This window comes from Mustela nivalis (assembly GCF_964662115.1).
Source record: "Mustela nivalis genome assembly, chromosome: 1".
Taxonomy (NCBI): domain Eukaryota; kingdom Metazoa; phylum Chordata; class Mammalia; order Carnivora; family Mustelidae; genus Mustela; species Mustela nivalis.
Window position 1 is genome coordinate 193745049 of NC_139020.1, and position 23309 is coordinate 193768357.

General features: G+C 51.4%; 1 protein-coding gene across 18 annotated transcripts in view; it reads right to left on the reverse strand.

The window, feature by feature from the left end:
- CACNA1D (calcium voltage-gated channel subunit alpha1 D) overlaps positions 1-23309 on the reverse strand; it is a 296054-nt gene that overhangs the window by 39059 nt on the left and 233686 nt on the right. For 5 of the 18 annotated variants that reach the window (XM_082742639.1, XM_082742638.1, XM_082742641.1 and 2 more), the window contains 8 exons: positions 22085-22231; positions 20151-20352; positions 18003-18161; positions 16559-16669; positions 8435-8518; positions 7860-7943; positions 913-957; positions 386-514 (listed from right to left, as the gene is read on the reverse strand). In XM_082742639.1, coding sequence (XP_082598765.1) covers positions 386-514; positions 913-957; positions 7860-7943; positions 8435-8518; positions 16559-16669; positions 18003-18161; positions 20151-20352; positions 22085-22231 — 961 coding nt within the window. The remainder of the gene's footprint in view (positions 1-385; positions 515-912; positions 958-7859; positions 7944-8434; positions 8519-16558; positions 16670-18002; positions 18162-20150; positions 20353-22084; positions 22232-23309) is intronic. The other 13 variants (XM_082742630.1, XM_082742644.1, XM_082742631.1 and 10 more) reach the window with 5 other exon arrangements.

Below are 23309 nucleotides of genomic sequence, written 5' to 3' on the forward strand. Positions count from 1 at the left end.
CAGCCTTAGGAGGACGAGATGTCATGGCAAGAAGCTGTTCAGTTTATGGGAGGTCTGCTGGGACCTGCCCTTTCTGAGACGTCATCCTTTACCACTGGGCATTCCAGAGAGGACTGAGGGGCTTGGAGACTCCCCATCTCTATTCATCTTAAAAACATTACACCTTTCCTCAGCTGTGGGTCCTTATTGCCTTCTGTTTCCTTTAAGCAAGTAATCCTGTTTGATTCACTGAGTATGGCTTGGCCACGTGTTCCACATCCTCTATTGACCTAGAGGGTCACAGTGGCCATGCAGAAGGGAGTTGGGATCCTCCACAACAGAGGACACTCACTGGCTCACATGTGATCTTTAAGAGCAACAGAAAAGCCCCTGGCCTCGCTCTTACCTGAAAGGACTTTATAAAAGTCCACAGCAACGTCCGGATGCCTTCCCCCCTGCTGAGAAGCTTCACCAACCGCATCACTCGGAAAAGACGGAAAAAGGTGATGGAGATTCTATTGCTCTCTTCAGAGTTCTGAAGGGTTATCATGGAGAGGTCAAACCCAATGCAAAGTAGAACATGCAACACTTTCAGAAAAACAGCAACAGATGCAAACAAAGGTGACAGAGGTAAGAACGGAAAATGTATTTCTAGGGCCTTTTCACCTTGGAAAGCATGATGTGAAAGGAAGAGTTACATGCTAACAACATAGGGCTTGGGAAATTGCATCCACACAGCACATGCATGTCCACATGGTCGAGTGTGTTAAGAGAACGCTGGGCTGGCCGAGAGTACTGGACATTGATGATGAATGCAAACCACCGCAGACACCATTTTGGAAGGACAACCATGGAGAATACAGAAACACTAGTGGGAAACTCAGCATGGTCAAGGAAAAGGCCCAGCCCCGGGGGACTCGTCACTGATCTTACCCCGGGTGTGGCAGTTGGGACAGGGACATTTTCACTTTCAGTTGGCTTTAAGAAATCAAAGATTGACAATGTATTAATGAACGGAAAGGAAGCAGTGGTTCAGAAGGATGGGCCCCTCCCCACTTTAAAAACTTCTGCTTGGTGTCTTAGTTGTCGATAACATGGCTGTACCCACCCGGAGAAAAAGCCAGGGGCTCTGTCTGAACCTGGATTTGAGGGTGGGCTCAGTCAAGGGCTTTGATACAGACTCAGACACATTATTCTCTAATTCACATCCCAGAACATGATGTTCTGAGGCTGGCAGGCATCCAGTAAAAGAGAAGGCTGCAAGACCTCAGCTGTCTCCAAAGACAGACATGCAGAGAGGGACCCAGCTTCTCATGGGCAGGCTAGCTTTCTGCTGAGGCAGGACTGTGGGTCCAGGACACTAACTGCACTGGAGCGGGCCACTCAGAACCCTGATGAACAGGAGGAATCTACCAAACAGGGTAAATAGACTGACACTGGCCTACACCGCACGTGCTTCCTGAGCCACATACCTGGGCAGGGCTGCTGAGGAGGTGGGCAAACCAAGTCAGTGGGAGTGGGAGAGGGGCTGGTTTCCTCGCAGAAGCCTTCAGCGCCCAGCCTACAGCCCAGAGCAATGTCAGAGGAGACAGCGCTCAGCCCTGTATGACTCTTGGGAAGTGGCAGCTGAAGACTAGTTTGCCCTGAGTTTCTGCACTTCCACCTTACCTGGGGTCTGGCTGGGCACCTAGAGCTCAGCCACCTAGAGCTGAACCACAGTGCTCATCACCCTGTGGGCACCTGCCTCCCTTCAGGCAGGGACTTTGCTTCCCTCAGTGCCCTGGCACTTCTTAGATGCTCAGTGTTGAAGAGATTGGAGAGAGGTTATAAGCAAGCTCTAATAAAACAGTAAGGGCTGAACAAGAGACAAAGAGTGACGGCCTCTCTGTTCCCTTTAGGAGGGTCCCCTCCACTGATGTAGCTGGTCTACCTGGTAACTGACAGAGGAATGAGCTTCCTCTGGTTAGGGGCCTGGGACTGCTGATTGGTCCCCAGGGTTTCTAGGGAGCCTACTGCATGGTGTGTCTGCACAGCTAAGGGATGTATGCACGCGCGTAGATGTGCACACCGATCTGAGTGGTTCTCCTCCCTGGGGATACATGGAAAATAAGGGCTCCATTCCGAATTCTCACTCTTGTTAGGAGCTGCCTCCTGAGACCAAACATAAAATTCATGGAAAATAAGTAGATGGCGGCACATCCTATCGGAAATGAAATTAGCAATGTGATGACAAACCCAGAACTAATAGGTTCTGACAGGGTTTCAGAGGGGTCCCTGATTCATCCAGGGATGCTTAGAAGGTGAACCCTCCAATGGCATGGTCCAAGCCCCGATCACCATCTTTTATTTTCCTCTTCTTTTCTCTCACCTCAAGACAAAGAACATCTTAGAGGGGCAGATGATGGTTTTAACCTATGACTTTAACAAATGAAGGAATTAGTTCGCCAAACTTCTGCCTCCCAATCTCCCTAAGGCTGTGTGCATGAGGCTTCTGGATCTCACCTATGCAGCTGGAGTGGGAGGGTGTGGGAGTATGTGAGGGTGTGTGCGTGCACGCCTCTGCCTGCCTCTGTCCAAGGGGGCCAGGGTGTGCCTAAGACAGAGCACTCTACAGTGATACTGTGGAGATGTCCGTAACTTGTGTGTTAGACCTGCAAGGATAGGAGGGCTGTTGGTCAGGGAAGACACTCTCCGGCTATAATCTGGCCCAGCCCCTTCTGTTTGTCCTCCCCATTCCCTTGCAAGTCTGACGGACCCCTCCCCCTCCCACATGATGTGGGAAAGTTGGTGGCCAAACTGACATTTGAAGTGCGCGTCTCTTTTCCAACTGATACCTTTGAAGTATGACACATTTTGGACTATGAACTTGTAACCCTGGATATTCTTAAGAAAAAAAATGAAGAGGAGAACGAGACAGCATTTGTGGAGGGACATGTCAGCACAACATGCAGAAAGGAAGGACAGCACAAACAGCACACCAAGCCACATGCACCCCCAGTGCAGCCTGTGACAACTCCTTCTTTCCTTGGTGCCATGCTGGGCAGGGAGCACCGCTGCAGGCTGGATATTGCTGGCAGCACTGGGGCGGGGGGTAGGTGCAAGTTGCCAAAATATCTTACAAGTTGGAAGGACCCTGAAGATGGCTTTGCCCAAACAACAGATGCCAGCCAGATGCAAAGGGTAAGCCAGCTCTTACCCTGGACTGCACATTCCAACTGCCCATGGCTGGTTCTTTTGCAGAATCTGTTGCCCAGTTCCCACGCCAAGGATTCTTATCTCCTTGGACTGGGGTGTGCCAGAACGTTGGCAGTTTTAAAAGCTCCCAGGTGATTCTAAGGTGCTGCTCGAATGGGAACTACAGTCCTAAGCCAGGGTAAAGCTGGGCACATCTTCAGATGGTCACTTACGTCAACAAATTCCTTTTAGTCTGGATGAATCATACAGAGGGGAGCCCCTAGAAAAGCCCACTCAAGCTGTTACAGCTGAGCAGTGGGTTCTTTTGGAGCTGATGAGGGCTCAGTACCCAGATGATGCAAACGGGTTAACTGCATCTTCATCTTGCCCACAGAGGATGGAGGAGGCTTGGAAACACAGGCTTTGGAGGCTGTGGTTGGAACATGGGTGAGTGGATACCCTATGTGATTCTGGGATGAATGACAGAATGCCCTCAGAGGCTGAGAGTGGGAAAGGGTTCACTCCTCGGGTTGTTTTCCAAAGAGAGCCAGCAGGGCTGCGTTGTCAGTCCTCAGTAGAGGGGATTCCAGCGCCATCTCTGGGCTTGGGCTGGAGGCTCTCAGCAGCTCCTTCCGACCCTGAGGGCCACTACCTTCAGCTGGGAACCCCACAGGGGGAAGGACCTCAGCCCCAGGAGGCCAAACTGTATGCCTGGGTCCAGAAGTCTCCTCAGATCTCGGGGGTGCACCTGATGTCCCCTCCAGTCCCTTCTCACAGGGTTTTCAGGAAGGCTCTTGAGATGCAGATTTTGGGTTAGCCCCCAGCAAATATAGGAGCCAAACAATCCCTGAGCTTCCCAAGTGCAACCAAGGACACCAGTCTACAATTGCTGTATTAATCCCCCTCTCTTCCCAGAAAGGCTTAGATAATGTGGTTTTTCCAGAAAGGAAGCAAACCAGTTAACTCAAGGCATCCTGGACAACCCGCTCTTTGGGGGTGGGTGTGGGGATGGGGGTCGGGGAGAGCCCCTTCCTGCTACATCTGACATAACACTTCTGGAAAGGAGGGCTTCTGTATATGGGAATGCTGAGCCTGTGTCCAAAAATCAGTGACCTGGTCCCCAGAAAAGGGCTGGCACCTGGAAAAGAGGGGTGAACAACCAGAAGCTGAGTACAGCTGTCGGTCACCAGATCAGAGACCATTACTGATCCCTGGGAGGGAGCTCCTTGATAACTTTTCACATGCTCTTCCATAAGTAAGAACAAGGTACTCATGGCTTCTGCAAAAGCATTTGGCCACTCCAGCAATAATGAGAGTGGGAAAGGACGCAGTGCTGGTAACAGCCACTGCCCAGGTTAGGGAGAGTGGAGTGCTGGGTCATTTTACCATTCGAAGAACCAATAGGCATCCGAGGGTGAGCAAAGACGAGCCTGCCAGTCATCATCTGACATTTTAGCAGCTTGATGATGTTATGACCAGATGGGAAAAGGCAAATCCACGAGAGCCATCAAACCATTGTCAGAGCAAGGGATGCGGGAGGTACATGGGCAGGGGGCAGCAGGAGGGGGCTAAGAGGGCATCAAGCAGGACAACAGAAAGGGCCATCCAAAATGTTTTTGCAAACAGTACAAACGCAAGCGAGATTTCTCATTTGCAGGCCAGATCAATTATTTTTGAAGATGATGCTGGCAAACGTGACTGGCCAAGATGGCCCTGGCCCAGACCCCAGGTGGAGACTGAGACCCAGGGGCTGGGAAACAATTTAGATGACCACGACCCATAGATAGCACACCCTGTGAAACTCAGTGAAAACCAAAGGTGGGGAAACCACAAACAGGTACACAGTCTTTAAAGTGCTTTTGCTTTAACAACGACATCACCGTATATATGTTTATATATACTTGCCGCTACAATTTTCTAAAAATAAAACCAACATGAAAATCAATTAGGCAACAGAAAGGAAAGATCAACAGAGGTTGGGGGAGAGAGCACAGCAAGTTAAATATTGCAAAAAATGATGACTTATCGTAGCTAAAAACAGCCAACACGGACAAAGGATGTTCAAGTTGAGCTGACCCAGGAGGGGGTAAGGCCAGCCCAGGGATAGGAAGTATGTTGCTCCTCTGGGGAACCTGGCATGTGTAGGAGAGGGGGCTAGAGGAATTAACAGCTCCACCATTAACAGTTAGACCATCAGACATTAGGGACATGCAGTCTCTCTTATCTTTGTGCTCATAACTGACCAACTGTACATGCCCAGGACACATGTGTTAAAAGACTAAATAAATGAGAAGGCGGCTTTGACCATTTGCTCTCTACTGTGGCCCAGCCCAGAACTGCTGAGACCTCCCAAGGGGTTCTACAGGCCTGGGGCAGACAGCTGGTTTTGCCACCAGCAGAGGGGAACTTTTGTCTCGGGCTGTATCTGATCAGGGAAAAAGTCACTGAATAGAAAATGGTATGAGAACGGTCACTCGTGTGATTTTGAAAGTCTGACTGAGTGCTAGAAATGGGCCCAATGAAAGCCTGTTTTGTGCAGACACCCCACAGTCAAATGCTAACTAGAAAGTTCAGTGTGGGTTCACTGAAGCTACCCCTGACACATGAAGAAGGATACGTCTGAGAGAGACACTGCTGAGCAAGGCGGGGGCACAAGGGATGGGCATGGTGTGCTCCTGCCCCCAGCATATGGAGGGGCAGCCAGAAAGCTGGGTACATGCTGTCAACCTGAGGGCACTAGCGCCACACCCCGCCAGCCAACAGGGATTGGGAGATGAGGCATTGGAGAGCTGGCTTGTTGGCTCAGTGAACAAACCTCGGCCACATCCTGGTACCCAGAAACCCTGCATTTATGCAAACTGCCTGTACATCCCGTTCAGCACGGAGCACTCCAGGGAGACCTACTGAAAGTACAGTTTATTCTATCTTCATTTCCATTATAGACCACCTCTGACTTACACGGGGGTCTGTGCCAGCATTTTCATGTAAGTAGACTTTGATGAAGGTTTTAACTGCTTTACATCGGGAGATGGTTAAGCAGGCAGATGTCTGGTCATAAACTCAGGAGAGAGCCCATGACAGCCCAGTTAGGGTCCTGCTGTTCTGACATTAGCATTAGATTGTTTTATAACCAAACATAATTTACACATTGTGAATGACAATTTTGTAACTGAGTTATGGACTATTTCACATAAAGTAGAATTTACCTACATCAGGGCTCACAGAGGTTGGGGGATATGGCCCCTGGGGTCAAGGAAAACACCACTTTGTCACAGCATGGACTGGGGTGCTGTGCGGCATACATCACACTCTCGTGGATAGGTCTTACAGTCCACTTCACTTGTTAGTACATGGAAAATCTATGCTTGAATAATAGCCTGGTATCTCCCTAATATTTTAAGTTTTGTAGCAAGTATTTTCACAAACACTGCATCAGTTTATCCCCCTGACATACCTATGAAGCAGGAAGGGCAGATATCATTTGCCCTAGCTGGTCCATGGGGGAACTGAGGCCTGGGTCCAACAAATCAATTTTGAACCAGGACCAGAATTCTCAGGTTTTTAGGCTTAGCTTGGCCCCAGAGCAGTGGCATAAAGAGACACTGCACCATCCTTATTTGATACAGGCTGTCTGGACACCAGGATGGGCAGTACAATCCTACAGATGTCAGTCAGGCAGAGCGAGGAGGCCCCTTCCCAGCCAGGGGTGGGGGAGGAGGGCGGGGCTGGCCACACAGAGCAGAAAGCCAACACCACACAGCAGCCCCACCCCATGCTCCATTCATCCCCGACACGGGCTCTACACAACTGGGGCACACACACAGGACACCCACTAAGACTTGCTAACAAAATGGAACAGACCAGGCGAGCAGAGCCATTTCTGCCTGCCTTAGGCCCTTCTGGTTCAGGCCTGGGTTAGATCCAAGAACTGTTGGCAGGGGGCGGTGCTCCCCTTTCCAGAGCCTCTTAATTTTGAAGGAGGGTCCTCAGGATGCTTCTGGAAGGTTGGGGGGGGGTCACTCCACCTGCCACACTGCCACTGCACTTGTTTCCTTATTAAAGGGTTCGATCAGGTGCAACAGAGGAGAACGGACACCCTCTCCTCATACGCACTCAGGTCTCCTTCCCCTGGTCCATGAGATCACCATCATTCAGGGAGCCAGGACACAGGGTAGTCCCTAGTGTCACTAGTCAGACTTGGAGGTGCACACAATAAAGATGAGGACAGCAGCGGCAGCAGCCACGTGTTCATGGAGTGGCTGTGAAGCTTCCCCCTGTGCCTTCACAGAACCATCGTGGGTACCAGGGCACACGTTATGAACTCCATTTGGCAGCTGGATAAACTGAGGCACAGAGCAGTCAGGTGCCCGGCCGAGGTCACCCAACTAGTGAGTGATGATGTTCACATGATCACGGAAGTTCACGCCCGGCCCTTCACGGGTTCCTAAGAACTTCTTTCTAAAATCATGTTTGGTTCCAAAGTGGTCCCTCTCAATTTCCCAATTTCCCTCTCCACTTTTTTTTTCAGGGACAGGGGATGGGGCAGGGAAAGAAGGGAGGCTACACAACGTTCTTCCGTCTTTCCAAAACAAAGGTGTGCCCGAATTTCTGGAGTGTAGGGAGACCCACGGATAAGGTTTCTAGGCTCCTGAGCGCCAGACTTAACGAAAACAATCACGTCACAGGACACAAAGTTTGCTACTTACATTCACTTCAGTTATAGCAATATCAACGACGCTACCAACAACAATTAAGGCATCAAAAGTGTTCCATGCATCAGTGAAATAGTGCTGTTAGGGCAAGCATTCAGAAGCCACAGAGGAGAGGAAGCACAACAGGAAAAAAGAAGAAAAGGACAGTGTTATCCATAGAGAACATTCTAGCATTATGCCACCCGGCTACTTGAAAAAAAAAAAAAATCACCCTAAAACAAAAATGTTATAGGTTCGTCCCTTTGGGTGCCGCTGCTGACACATTAAATCAAAACAACCGCTGACGCCTGTCTCGCCCTGCCTACCAGCCACTCGGGGAACGCGGCCTGAGCCAGCCCTCCGGAAGGTGCTCTGTGTCTGCCAAGGCCTGGGGTCAAGCTCTACCCTCACAAGCCTCCGGTCCGCAGCTCTCGGGAGGAAATGCCTGGTTTTAGATCGAGTGAGGTTGGGGCCTGTGACTTGTCCAGGTGATGCCAGTGCGGGGCGGCGGGGGTGGGGGTGGGGGGGAGCGGAATGTGCAGACAAGAGAGAGGACACGAGGCGGACGGCCACGGCGGGCGCATACTCACGTCGGCTTCGCTGAGGGCCACGTCTATAATGCTGCCGATTACGATGAGGGAGTCAAACGTGTTCCAGGCGTCACTAAAATACCCCTGGACAGAGCAGGCAGGGGGGCAGACGTTGATGAGCACGTAGGAACGACAACGCCACACGGGTCCCACGGGGACGTAGCGGAGGCCCCGCCGTACCCATGGCAACCAGGTGGGGTGGGAGGGCCGAAGGGAGGCCGCGGGGACCGGCCGCTGGCGGGAAGGGACACAGGCTGGGGTGGGGGGGGCACCGGCATGTGTGAGAGAGGGTGCGCACCCATGCACGCACGCACACGCACGCACGCACGCAGGACGCACGCACGCACGCACACGCAGGCAGAGCGCACGCATGCGCACAAGCACACGCGTGCCTGTGCAGCGCAGACCCGAGGCCCCAGACGAAGCAGTTTAGCAGGGCAGAGAGCCCTCTGAAAAACCTGCCCTTGCCCCTAGGGCCACAACTTCAAACCCTCAGAGGAGGGCGTGCGACCCTTCTAAGTTGGCTACCCTTACACAGAAGGGTCAGCAGGCCCTCCCCCTGCTCCTTCCACAGTTTCTCTCTTCTCCCAATTACAGAGCACGGTGGCCGGGCATTTCGCACGTTCTTTCTGCGCTCTTCCACCAAACCAGTACCTCCTGCTCCTCACCAACAAGGATGATGAAAGGTGTGCTCTGTCTTCACAGAGCCCACGGTGGTCTCCCTGGGACAGGGGCACAGTGAGGCACGCAGTCCAGGGCTCAGAGGTGTGGGGGTGGGGTGGGTTCACTCTGGTATGCGGAGAAGGGGGCTGTGCGGGAAGCCTACTCAGGTCTTAAAAAGGAAGATAGTCAACCGGTGTTGATGCGCTAAGGCCCCTACTGGCCTTGGGAGAATCCTTGTACCCCAGCTTTCCTCCCTTCCCTTTCCACCCTCCAGACTAGCAGGACTCCTTGTCATCCCTCAGAACCACTAGCAGGTTCCTCCCCCTTCTCCTGCTGCCAGGCAATCCCCACCTCCCCACCCCCACTGGGTTTGCCCAAATCCACTTCCTCCTTCAAGGTCAGACCAAATGCCAGCTCCTTGAAGGGACCTTTTCAGATCCTCCTGCCCCCTGCTCTGCTTTTCATATGTCATCACGGAATTTAGGGTTTTTATAGGTTTAACCCACTGAAAGCCCTCTGAGGATAAGTACCATGCTGACTCTTCCGTCTCCTCTTCCACTAGCCCCACTATCTACCTTCAGAGCCTTGAGCCCATTGCTCCACACACTGCAATGCCTCTTTCTTCTACTGACCTAGCATCCTGTCATCATTCAGATCTTTCTATCTTGCAACAAGCATGGAGGTAAGACGTCTCTATGACCATGACTTGTAAATCCGTGTATATCTATGTGGCATACATTTTACATATGCTTTCTTGTAGGCTCAGCACAGTAGGTGCTAAATTCATGCCTGCTGTCTCCTGACACCCCCTGGAAACCCTTGGTCAGAAGTGTAGGGGTGGGTACTACACATAGAAGCTTCTGGTTGCAAGGTCAACAACTTTGAAAATCAATGGTCTTTTCAAAAAGTTGGAACATGTTTTGGAAATTAAAAAAAAAAAAAATCCAGGTCTGAAATCTATAAAAAGGGGCCAAGCACAGTTACAACTGGATACACTTAGTGAGGATGAAGAAACCCAGAACAGAAGGTACTTTGAAGTGTCAGGTCCCACGAACTTGTGATCACATGCAGGCCCCAAGAAAGCCACTGTGGAGCCCGGGCCTTTGATGACACCACAGAAAGTGTGCCCTCCTAATAACTGGAGGAGGGCTGTTTGTTCTAGTTCCTGCTGATCACTTCAGGTACAATTATGGGGGAGCTGTGACACTAATTGATGGTTTGGACTTTAAAAAATTTCATTGTAAATAATGTAAGATTTTCGCACCCAACCTGCCATGACCTCTCACCCACTCCTCACTTCTCCCCTCTTCTGTCACACATTGTCTCGCTGACCACCCCTCCCAGACGCCTCATCTCAGGCATCCAACAAGTAAACAAAGGCAGACTGCCTGTACCAAACCTGCCGACCTGTGTACACAAGTCTAATGGGACAAATCTTGATGAATACTACCTTTTGCACTTTCTAGCTTTTCTTTCCAATGCTTCGTGATTCCTGGCTGGCAGACTGGGGCAAGGCCAGCACTCTGAGGGCCAGCCTAGTGCCACTGAGCATGCTGATCATGCTGGCCAGCCAGGGCACAAAGAGCTTGTGCCTGGACCCAAAGGAGTACACTGCTTCCTTCACAGAGAAGGCCTCCTAACACAAAAGTCAGTTGGGTCAAGTGCTGAACACAGTAGTGGGGGTGGCAGGGTCCCTTATTTACATTGTGTGAATAGGTAACAAACAGGCATTTGACCAGCAACCTTGCCAGAGGCTACTCTGAGGGCCAGAGGCTATCCCTTCCTTCCTGGGTTTAACAGCATCTCCAAAGGAGAGCATGGCGATTGTTCCCATCTTCCCTAGAGAAGGGCTAATGCCTCACTGAGACAGCTGGGCACCTGTAACAGTCAGACCTCAGGGGTATGCAGAGCAGCTGAAGACTCCAAGTTTCTCCTCCTCTCTTGTCCGCGCATAGGACCAGCCCCTGCCCATAGCTGTACCCCACGTGCTGCTCCTCCCACTATAGTAGGCTATTCCCCCAAGGCCAAGGATGCCCCCCCACGCACCTACTTTGGACTTTAGTTCTGAACAGCTCCTCCCTGCTTTTCCAGAATTATCAGGACTTACCACAGAATCATTCCCATTGGCCTACACACTATCCTCCAGTTGGCCCATCCTGGTCCACTGTGGTACACGAAATCAAGAGAGGCTTCTCATTTGGGGTCCTGGAACATTTTTTACAATCTTTTCAACTCTCTTCAGAAGATCCCTCACACTCACAAATTGTGCCCCAGTCCTAGAGGACTCCTGTACTGAAGGTACATACCCCTAATCCAGGTATGATGCAGGGGGCTGGAGTCATGGGCTCAGACAAGGTGGCTGTGCCACTGGGCCAACAGAGGCAGAAAATGCCAGGCTCTCTTTCTCCCCACATCTGATTCTCTGTTTAGTAGCTTCCTGTGTAATCAAATCACTGTCGAATGAGCACGACTCAGTCCCCTGCCCCTTTCCCACCAAAGCCACCAGAGTGCCTGGGTAACCAGAAGACGAGACAAAGGCTTCTCACAGAGCACCCATCCCTATGCCCTCTCCTCTTGGCCAAAAATGATAGGTTCTCCTGCTACTGAATGCCCAGGCTAGGGCCCTCAAGCGGAATCAGCAGTCCCTAGCATTCAGCCAGAGTCAGCTTTTATTTTTCTGTCCTACTGGCTTGGAAACACCAAGCAAGTCTGCTACACACAATAATCTTCATTTTTCAGAAATATGTCTGACTTAGAAATTTTAAATCATAAGGCAGACTCATGTGGCCATTAGGTCCAGGAACTTACAAGATTTCCAAGAACTCTGATCATCTGAGTGTCCATGTCACTCCTGACAGTGGGCTCCTGGGAGCAGAGCTGGAACCCCTGCCAGTCTATAGCACACAGGTATGGCACATGCGTTGGGGGTGACGTGTGCAGAACAGAAGCCAGAGAAGCAGCCCAAGTCTGGGTTCTTTTGCTTCCTGGAGTCTCTTTCATCTGCAGACCTGAAGGAGCCCACACAAATCACCCACTTTTGTGATTTACCATGGCAGCCATATCACTCAGAAATTTCTGCCCGGGACTGTTTGGGTAGTGCTGGACCCAAGAGATGACCCACGGAACCAGATTTCAGGAGACACCATAACTGACTGCTTTCTAACTAGCACAAGACTTTCCGGAGGTCAAGTGGGGGCTAATAGAAAAGCATTCGCGTTTGGCCCCTCTACTCTGACCAAATGTCCTGTGACAGAAAATATGCTACGTACCATCTCATGCCAGGAGGCTGCACCTACAGGCTCATCCATTTACACCTTTCTTCACCCCACCCATCCTTACTGAGTGGTCAGCGTGGAGCAGGCATTGTGTGGGACACATGAGACCCAGTCTGTGACCTCAAGCAGCCACTCAGCCGTTAACAGGGAGATCCAGAGAAGTACTGATCAGGACATCACCCACAAGCCTCCGGTGGACACGCAGGGGAAGGGAAGAGCAGACTTTGGCTGAGCTGGTGGGGAAGAGGTCACAGAGGATCCCGCATTTTAGATGGGCCTCAGGCAACAGCAAGGCAAAAAAAGGGCTTCCAGATACAGAAGCACGTGCCATGGAAAGGTTTGGCTTGTTAACAGCTGGGGGTGGGGAGCGTAGAAGGAATTAGCGGGGAAGCAACTAAGAAACAAGGCAGAAGTTCAAATAGGCCAACGTTTGGTAGAGGACTTTGAACATGAGACTAAGAAAATTATCTTTTTTGTTGTTGTTGTTGTTGTTTTCTCATTTTTGTTTTTTTCCCCTCAGGCAACATGTGGCTATACCAGGTTTTGTTGTGTTAGATGAGCAGAGAGGGTCTGAGTCGGGGAAGGGGAGAGGGGAGATTCAGCAGTCCAGGGAAAGGAAGGGCAGGAGAGGTCTGCATGACAGGGACGGCTGGCGAAGCTCTGGGCCTACAGACATTTACCAGGGGAGAAGGGGACCAGGAGAGCACCCCGAGAAACTGTGACATTGAAGGCAAGGGCTGAGCCCACAAGGTCTGGAGCAACGTTCTAGCTAAGGAGAAAAATATTTGGTCTCAAGTATTATTTGGCATTAAAATGAGTCACTTAAAATAGATGTGGTCACTGACAAACTGTAAAGACTATCAAATGTTCTTTCTAGGAAATGGAGGGTGTCCTCCAAAAAGATTGTTAATACTCTGTCAAGAGCCCATATTCCTACCAGGGGCCCTGGGACAGGGAATGCCATCCCAGGAGGCTGGTGGCACCAATGCCAGCATCCACTGTGCAGCAACTCTGCACTGGAGAAGCAGAAGGGTGCCAAAATATTCTGCTCTTCCTCCAAGCCCTACTACCCTTGACTTTTCCTAAGCCCAGGCGGTCAGGAGTATAAATTAGGCATTTTTGAGGTTAGAACCAAGATCAAAATGCAGACCTGGGAACAAAGTGTGGCTATTTGGGGAAAAGCCCACAGCCAAGGCAGCTAACCTGGCCTCAGGTACATACTGGACAAAGACAGACAAAGAGGAAGAGGGAGTCTTAGCAAACTGGGAGTGCTCTTTATTCCTGCAAGAGCCAGTACTTTTGAGAAGGCCCTTCTTCTTCAGTTTCCCTCCTTGGAGCAAGAGAATTCATCGGAGAAGTCCGGTGGCTTCCCCTGGGAGTACCACAGGGAAAGGCCAGCAAAGTGGGCTTATCTTACTTCAATTAAGACCTCTCTTTTAAAAGCCTAGGATGGCACAGTCACAATCCAGAATGTACAAGGTCAATGTCAGATGGTGGGTTTTCCCTTGGGAAGCAGAGAGAATTCACTCAATGGCCTCCTCGCTCTCTTACCTAGAAGCAATGCTCAGAACAGCTCTTCCCACGCAGGGGCTGGCCAGCTCCCCAACTCTGGGTTTCCTGCCTGTGCCTCTCCACCTCAGCCCTCCCTGCTTATGGAGGCGGGATGACCTGACCTGCCGAGTCCGCCAACGACTTCTCCCTCAAGGTGTGTACTCTTGGGAGGTTCCATGTCTCTGGCAGGTCCTTGAATATAGAAGTCCCCATGGTGAGGTTTCCTGACTTCTTTTAGCCCATCCTCCTCACAATGCCTTCTTCTCCATCAGGAAGAATTTTCTCCAACTTGCTTTCTGTATCTGAATCCCAGAATAGCTGCAACCCATCTCTCCTGACAGATGCTGGTGAGCCCCTCACTGTGGATAACACTGTCCCAAGGGGCCCTAAACAGACTCCTCACAGAGCCAAAGGCTTTCCTGAGATGAGACACATGGGCTAGGATTTCCATGCAGCCATCTCCTGGAAGAGTCTCTCCTTGGCACCCTCTACAACCTTGCTCCTCAGTCTGACTGCTGATGAGAGAGGAGGGGGTCTCACCAGCTTCTTGGTGAAAACCTACTCCCCTGGGCTTGCTTCGTCAACCCAGAAGAGAAAAACAAGGACAAGGCGGGAAGCATTTTAAGAAGGGCTTGGTTTCTTGGTGAACGGATTCTCTCCCCCTCCTCAACATAAAACCTGCCTATCCCGGCTTTGGTGAATGCAGAGACCATCCTGCTCATGCACAGAGATGCTCCTACTGCTGTTTGCTGTTTCATGTTATGGAACTATCTTGCTGGGCAAAACAACAACGCAGCACAATTTCTAGCGGAAACCACTCATTTTAAAACTCTGATTAATCAGTACTGATTAAAAATTAGCTACTCATTTCCCTCCTGATATCACCAGTCTGATCACATGCCACCAAACCCTCCTCCCTGTCTGATAGCAGCGGTTTACTGGGCAGAAAGGCACATGAGCCCTTGGGTGCACTGGCCTGCTAGCAGGTGCACATTCGCACACGGACACATACGCACTCTCACGCACACATGCCATGGGCAAGTGTGTCTTCTCTTCAGCCCAGAGCAAGCTCTGAAACATTTCGGAGCTTAACCACCAGGCAAGGGAAGACACAGCAAGGGGATCTGGAAACGTTCCATAGGTGGGTTCCGTGTTGTCTCTCTCAAGTCTTTTTGATGTTCTTACTGGACAACCTTTTTCATCAATCCAGACAAAGATAGTTCAGAGAAGTAAAGGTGACAGGGAAGCAAACCAAAAATCTCAAAGGAAATTAAGATGGATTTGGAAAAGGAGGAGATGTTTATGTATGTAGATATGGACAAGTCACAGTAAGTTAACATCTGGCCATGCATAAGTTGCCAAATTTGACCCCACTGCAATCACCCCAAGTGATCACTTACAAGTGTCCTTTCTTTTTGGTCCACAAAGATCTGATAGAGATTGCATAAAAATTAATTCAAATTAAAGAAAGGAACAGCTTCGGATTAGAATTCTAAGGAAATTCAGAGTATGCGAAACCATCCTCTCATAATCCGACTCTCAGTAAAACCAGCGTTTTAGGCCCCAAATGCCTTATAGACGAACCAACAACCGGGTCCCCAGATTCTGTCACTTACACAAACTGAGAGTTTGGGAGCTTTGCTAGCAAAGAAGCCAAAGGTCCAATGTCCCCCAGCTCAGCCCAGATCTGCTGCTCCGTCTACAGTTTTAGAACGAGGGGACATCGGGACTTGATGATGATGGTGGTGGCGGTCAGAGTAACAGTACGGACGTGTCCGCAGCATGTCACTGCGTGGTGGCACTCTTCTAAGCATGGCACAGATAGTGATTCCTCACCCCTCCCACCCGCCTTGTGAAACAGGGCTGGCAGTGTCCTCACTTTACGGGGGAGGAAAACGCAGCACAGAGCCATGAAGGAACCCACTCGCATCAGCAAGTGGGGAGTATGGGTTTGGATCCAGAGCTGGATGCACTCTCCGGCACCGTTCTGCCAGCCCTGGGGCAGGATCTGCTCCCTCCCGAAAGCGACACGATATGCTGACTAGTCCAACAGTGTTTAACAATTTCATGTCTTGTTTTGTCTTAAACTCAAGTGACATTTCTCTAAGTCAAATAAACTCTCCAACCGGTAGAACTTTCCAACCGTTCTTGGTAAGAACTCTCCAACCGGTAGAACTTTCCATAAAAGGTGAAAAAGAAGCTGTAGACCAAGGACAAATAAAACCAAGGTCTTTCTCCTGGAAACCTAAGAGTCAAATCGAGGCTGAATTCTTTCTGACGGGTTCTGTTAAAGCAGTTTCTCTAGTGCTCGAGCAACGAGGCCAGTTTCCCTGAGACAGCATGATGAGCTCTTCTAGAGACAGAAAACCAGGCTTCAAGCCCATCTCCATTCTACAAATCCCAATTCTGCCCCCCGCTTCTTTTTCTCAGAATTCTTTTCATGAGGTTTTACTCTGTAGTTTTGTTTTCCCATATGTACTCAGATGCTCTAATCAGATTTGAACATTCTCAGGTGATAACCTAGTTATTGGCCAGAACAGTTCAACGTCCCTCAGTAACACAAGACGCACAGGAAGCCTGTGCTTCTCTGGGGTGATTCGGCAACAGCCTTTGAGAAGTGGGTTCAGAGACTCACCTTAGGTTTAAACGCGATGACTTTCAAGACCATCTCGACGGTGAACACCCCTGTGAAGACCATGTTCAGGATGTCCATGGCGTCGTTGAACATCTTGGACTGCTCGTAGTGCTGTGGGTGAAGGCAGAGGCATGGTTCTCAGGGGCCTGGCCCAGCCAGCCTCACGAAAGGAGGCTCCCCAGCCCCCTGCTGCCTGCAGGCATCCACCCTCTGCTTGGACATGGAGGCAACCTCCACTGGTTCCAACGGCACATGGTCAACTCACCACAAAGCACAGGGGAGCCTTGACGAATGAGGATGATTGGAAGATGAAGGGGAAAGACATCCATTTCCTCTGCTCAGGATGAAGGGATTCCCACCCTTCCTCCCAGCAGGGGTTCTGTTCAGGGACTTGACCCACGCATAAGGCAGAACCCACCCAAATGCCTTTGACTAAAGACAGGATTTGGTTGGGGATAAATCTGATGCCATTTAGGTCCACTTTGTTCAACAGAAGGCAGTAACATCTTGACCTCATATTTTTTCCTGCTCATTCATAAACACTTGATTTGAAAAACGGGCCAGAGAATGTATCTCTGGTGGCTTTTAGATCCATTTTCCAGACAGCACTGGGAGCTGGTTTGATTTACTTAAGTTCTTAAAGTCAGTGCAGGAAGTGGATCTGGACCTTGGCCTTTGCTTCTGTCCTAGGGCAGTATCAACTTCACAGCATAACTGCTGGAAATACTCACTGTTAATATCAAATTGGCCAACTGAAAGGAGTTACATCCCTCGGCCCCAGGGTGCCGAGAGGTAGCTATAATACAGGCTAAACTCGACTCCACGAGCTGGAAGATTGTCCACCACTATTCTAACCATTCTAAGAGCTCCCTGCAGACAGGGACATGGCTTATGTTTTGTTTTTCAACACTGGGTGTTCACTCTGGGTTGGACCCAGGGCCAAGTGCCTGGCCAAGGGGTGAGTCATCCAGCGCAAACCTGGCCTCAGACTAGGTATGAGAGATTTCCCATTTTGTCAGGGAAGAAAGCAAGGCTCAGGGGACTTAAACTGCCTTGCCGAGATAGCCCAGCTGGTAAGGAGTAAAGGCAGGATTGCCACGCCTTTCTGCCCTACTCCACACAGACCCAGCTTTAGTCCTTAAACGCTCCCCGGCTTCAGGGGCCCACAGGAAGTGCTGATAGAATTGAATGCCAGACTCGGGCTCCATGGGAATGTCATCTATGGTGGTGCGGTACAGACAGTCTCTTAAAACAAAAGAGCCATCTTAAGTGCCTACCGTGAGAACCGTTAGCCAGAAGGGGGCTCTGGCCAGACTACAGCCCAGACTCATCAGAAAATCAAACCCACTCTCATGTGAGGGGGCGGCACTCGGCCCTCAGAACTGGGGGCAGGGGGCTGCGCAGAAGGCCCAGACGTGACCCCCGCGGCTGTCCCCATTTTTACCTGCATGGCCAAGCAGAGTGTGTTGAGCATGATGAGGACAAACATCATGTATTCGAAAGGCGAGGAGTTCACCACGTACCAGAACTTGTACTGGTAGGGGTTTTTGGGGATGTATCTCCGCAAGGGACGTGCCTTCAAGGCGTATTCGACACACTGACGCTGCAACGGGCAGAAAAGAGCAAGGAGGGGTCCTGAGCACATCCACGGGAGGAGGACGCCGGTCTCGGCTGCTCGGCGAGGGCAGACGCACTCCCATCGCGAGGGACTGTGGACCGGGGAGAACCCTGACAGCACCCCCCGCGGACACCACCCTGCGTCACTGGCCGCAGGACCCTAGCTCGGCCACCTCCTCAGTTCCTCACAGCAACCTGGGGGGTGGGTAAGAGGAGCACCCGGTGTGCCTCCATTTTCCTTATTAAAACAGGCGTCCAGACTGGGAAGTGCCTTGCCTGAGGCCCTGCAGGCAGAAGCAGAGGAGTGAGACCTGACTCCGGCCTCTTCCCTGCCTTTCCTCTACACCGGCGTTGTATTGTGCCTGCAGTTCTGCCCAGGGCCACCTCGAGGAAAGGAAGCCAGCGAACGAGAGGCACAAAAACCCCTCCAGAGCCCAAGGGGCTGGGCTCACTCCCCAAGACTCGATCCACAAGACACACGTCTTGGGAGCCAGACTGTAATAACCACACGTGTCTAATGGTGAACCAGCTGTGTGTCTCCCTGGGACCTTCTGGGACTCAGGAGCTTGTGGTAGCCATGATGGCCAGAGCACTGTCCTTCCCACTCACTCTGGGGCTGAGGCTGTTCCGCCCTTTGCAGGCCGGGGGGAGCCTCCAGCCCCTTCGGCTCAGCCACTGGCCCCGCTTGCTCCTAGACCCAGACCTACTCCCAGTCGCCTGCTTTGACCCTGGCTTCTGTCTTGAGACAGCCTCCCTCTGTCCAGGATCTAGCCCTGCTGTGACCTCACCTACGGAGTCCAGGAACCCCCAGTTCGAACCTGTTCTGGACCTCAAGAGGTCCAGCTCTGGCTCTGCTCTCTGGCTGGCCTGGGTCTTGTCCTGAGATTCTTCCAGGGGCTGGGAGGTAGGGGGAGGGGGCTGATGAAGAGCCGAGCCAGGCTTCCCGCCGACCATCACTGATGGGATCGGAAGGGGTGCCCTGACAAATCCAAGCAACACCTTCTTATGAACCCAGCTGGCCCTGTCCTCACGGCCCCAGTGGGCACAGCTGTAGCCCAAGACACATGGCCGCTTCCCCACAGGAAGCCTGGGCTGGCAAATGATCCCCACTCCTCATGTCATCATCAAACAGAGGAAACAGAGGTCCTACCGAACCAGGGCCTGGGGGAGGTCCCAGAGAAGACTCTCCATCTTTTAGGGCTGGAAGGGACCTCTAACAGTAACTCTGGGGTGTCCTCAATCTAGAGAGAGGGAAGCAAGCCCAGAGACGAGCAGTTCTCCTGACTCCCCTCAAATCTTCATGCAATCAGAGCCAAAGGCCCTGCTGCTGTTTAGACTGGTTCGAACAAGACAGCAGATAACGAGACTGACCCCAGTACGGTCTTGGGCCCAGGTTTAATGTTAGTAACTTTCCCTGCAGTGGGATAGGTTATTTCTTCCTGAGTCAATGGTTCTCAAGCAGGGGGCATTGGGCAATGTCTGGAGAGGTCCTTCAGTTGTCACAAAACCTGGGGTGGTGGGTTGTTACTGAAATCGAGGGGGCAGAGGGCAAGGGATTCTACTAAATATCCTATAAAACCACAACAGAGAACTATCTGGCCTAAAATGTCAGTAGTGCTGAGGTTGAGGAGGTCAGACACGATCCCCTGGAGGACTGTGGGAGGGGCAGTAGGTACTTCCTGATTCTGAGCTATCACTAACGGGATACACCCGCAGAAGGTGGCCTAAGCGTTCTTTGATTTCTCATCTGCAGGGTCGGGTAGATTTTCACAATGACAGGGTCTCATCTGTATCTGGAAAGCTGACTCTTCCCAGCAAGGACTCAAATCGGCTGAGAAGGTGCTGCGAACAGGATCTGAGCCTCAGGACAGAGAGCGGGCGCACGCCCTTCTCCGGGCATGGAGGAAGCTGGCCAAAGACAAGCCGCTTCTCTCTTGCTCAAGGGACAGAAGCCCAAACAGTGTGTGACTTTAACCTGATTTTTGTCCAGCTCACAGTTCTTATACTCTTTCTCTCCCTGCTCCTGAAATGTGACGATGACGAAGCCCACAAAGATGTTCATCATGAAGAAAGCCACGATGATGATGTAGATGATGAAGAAGATGGAGATCTCCACGCGGTAGTTGTAGACGGGGCCGACATTCTCTCCGTTCGAGTCGATGGCTTTGTACAGCAACCTGGAGAACAGAAGGACCCGCTGAGCCCTGCCCCGCACTCAGCCCAAACGGCCGAACCGTGTGCCTCTTCTGACCCCCTCCGTGGGCCTTGCCTGTCCAACCCCTCCCCAGGAGCCCACCCCAGCCCCCGGATGCACACAGGTCTCCGAGGCACCCTCCTCGGCTGGCATTAGGCCCAGCTGGCCAGGCACCCAGAGGAGGGAACACCTGAGATACACTTGGTGATTGATGTTCTGAGGGCTGAAAAATACAAGATTTCATGGCAATTCAAACTTTTTAAAACTTTTTTTAAACTTTTTTTTTTTTTTTAAGATTTTATTTATTTATTTGACAGAGAGAAATCCCAAGTAGATAGAGGCAGGCAGAGAGAGAGAGAGAGGGAAGCAGGCTCCCCGCTGAGCAGAGAGCCCGATGCGGGACTCGATCCCAGGACCCTGAGATCACGACCCAAGCCGAAGGCAGCCGCTCAACCCACTGAGCCACCCAGGCGCCCTTTCATGGCGATTCAATAGTGCTCCTTTCTCCTGGCAGGACAGAGGAGGGACAGCATGTCTAAGACCTTAGTGGAACTGAAAACTGTATGTATGTCAACGAAGAGAATAAGCAGCAACCTGGGATTTCCAAAGAACTAAGAGAGGAACCCCAAACTGAAATAGACCCAGAAATTAAATATATACCAAGCAGAACTCTCAATAGGGTGGGGGGGGGATACTGAAACACCCCAAGTTAAATTCACCCCCACATGGATGTAGACTCAGCCCTGCCCAGCCACGCACCCTGAGGCACCCTGTGCCAGCCACCTTCCCATCCATCTGGAAAGGCAGATACTACAGTTGTCCCTGTCATATGGAAGCTCAGAGAGCGATCTAAGTGACCAAAGTCACACACCTCAGGGGCAGAGTCAGGAGACGAGCCCAGCCGCTTTGAGTGCCAAGGCCCAGGTCCATGGTCTCCCCTCGGCTTCCACCCTGATTAACTAAGGCACACTGCTGAAAACCCGACTGCAGCCAGTGCCTCCGTCAGCAGGAAGGGGGTCCCTCCTGCATCTCTGCTCCCAGACCCATTAATTCCCTCATGAACAAACTCCACCCAACTGTCCTTGCATTGCACAGGATTCTCCTGTCAGTAACTCCAACTCTCCCATGCATCAGAGAGTTCCACCAGCCCCGAGAACCAGCCCGTCCATCTTCCGCCATTCCTCATGCAACCTGGCATCCGGACTCCGTGTACATAAGTACATTCAGGTGGCGGGGGCCGGAGCGGACATGGGCATCAGAGCAGGGAAACAAAGGCGCAAGAGACTTTCTTTTCATATTCTAGCTTTTCCCTTCTCGCTGGGTTTTTTTTTGTTTGTTTTTTCTTTTATGCTTTACTCATCAAAATCCTAGCCATTCTTCAGAACCCTATTCTGCTCATCTCTGATTCAACAGATCCTCCTGCCTGGTCTAACTGCTTGAGACTCTGACTAGGTTTGGACCTTGAAGGCAGGAGCATGTCCGGACAACTGCTTCTTCCACGGTGCCTGACACAGCACAGTGCACGGGGCCGGTACCAAACACACCTCTTAATGAATGAGCGGGAGGGTCAGAAACAGCATGTTGGCAGCCATCCGTGGCTGGCACACGTTAGAACTCGAAATGAAGGATGGAATGGATGGAATGGATGGATGGATGGATGGATGGATGGATGGACGGACGGCTTGGGACACTCTCAGGAGGTTCTCTATACTCACGCAGGCCAGCCCTCGAATGTGGAGACCGTGAACAGCGCCATCATAGCAGAAAGGACGTTGTCGAAGTTGAAATCACTATTTTGCCAGATCCTCTCACGGACCACAGGGTTATCAACATCCCCATCCTTGTAGAGGATGAAAAGCCCCCTAGAGAGGAAAAGAAGTGTGGGTCATCCTGGCTTGACATAGTATCAGTCACAGCTGCCCCCAGCCCACATCCCAGCCCCACAGCTGAACGTCATGTGACTTTGTCTTCCTCCTGCTGTGCATTTCTTCTACTCTAAGGTTCCAGTAATCACTGAGTACCTACTAGTTTAATGAGCACCCCCAGAAAAATGAGGCAGCCAGCCGGCATATGCCTGATAACACACAAAAACTACCAAACGATAAACACCTCTCATATGCAAGGGCTCTGAGCGTACACTGAATGATCAGAAGCTCCAGGATGGAACATTCTGGAAGCTCTGGGAAACCAGCCCAGGTATCCTCTTAACTGCATTTTGGTTGTCCTCAAATTCCTTCACTTTGTACTAACAATAGTCCCAGTTTTCTTTCTAAAATAATTCTATGGTTTCTGATACACAAGATCTGTCCTTGAGTTTCATTTCTGGAAAGAGACCCATGTCTTTATGTCACCGATGGGGAAGCAGAGACTCAGCGAGACAAGAGAAGAGGTCTTCTGCCTGCTGCCATGCCACTCAGTGGCAAGAGTATTCCCCCCGCCCCCGCCTGTGTAGATGGTGGCCCTGGGGGTGCACAACCAGTCATGTGCAGCCGGCACACTCCGACTGCACCTTCTAGTGGACGGAAACCCCAAACACACGCAAGAAGTATGAGCAGCCTTGCTCCCAGCAAGTGCACCCAGACCTCAGGGGTGCCATCCCCACAGGATGGGGAAACGTGGACTACCCCAGGGTCTTACAGCTCTGGGCAGTGGTTTTGTGTCTGTCTTCATGTTCTTCTGGACATCCTGGGAGAAAAGACACAGGTGTTTCCCACCTAGTCCCTCCTGTGTCCACTCTTGTGAAGAAAGACATGCCCAAGATGTGGGAGCCGGGAGCGAGGGGTGCAAGGGAGCCGGGGGAACCTGTCAGAAGAGGCGAGCCAGCTCCTGAACGCCAGGGAGTTGACCTTCGAGTTCTGGTTTGGGGAGGAATGGCCCATACAACTGGAGGGAGGGGCTCTCTGGGGGAACTTGTTACTTGTTATTTTAGGTTTGGTGTGC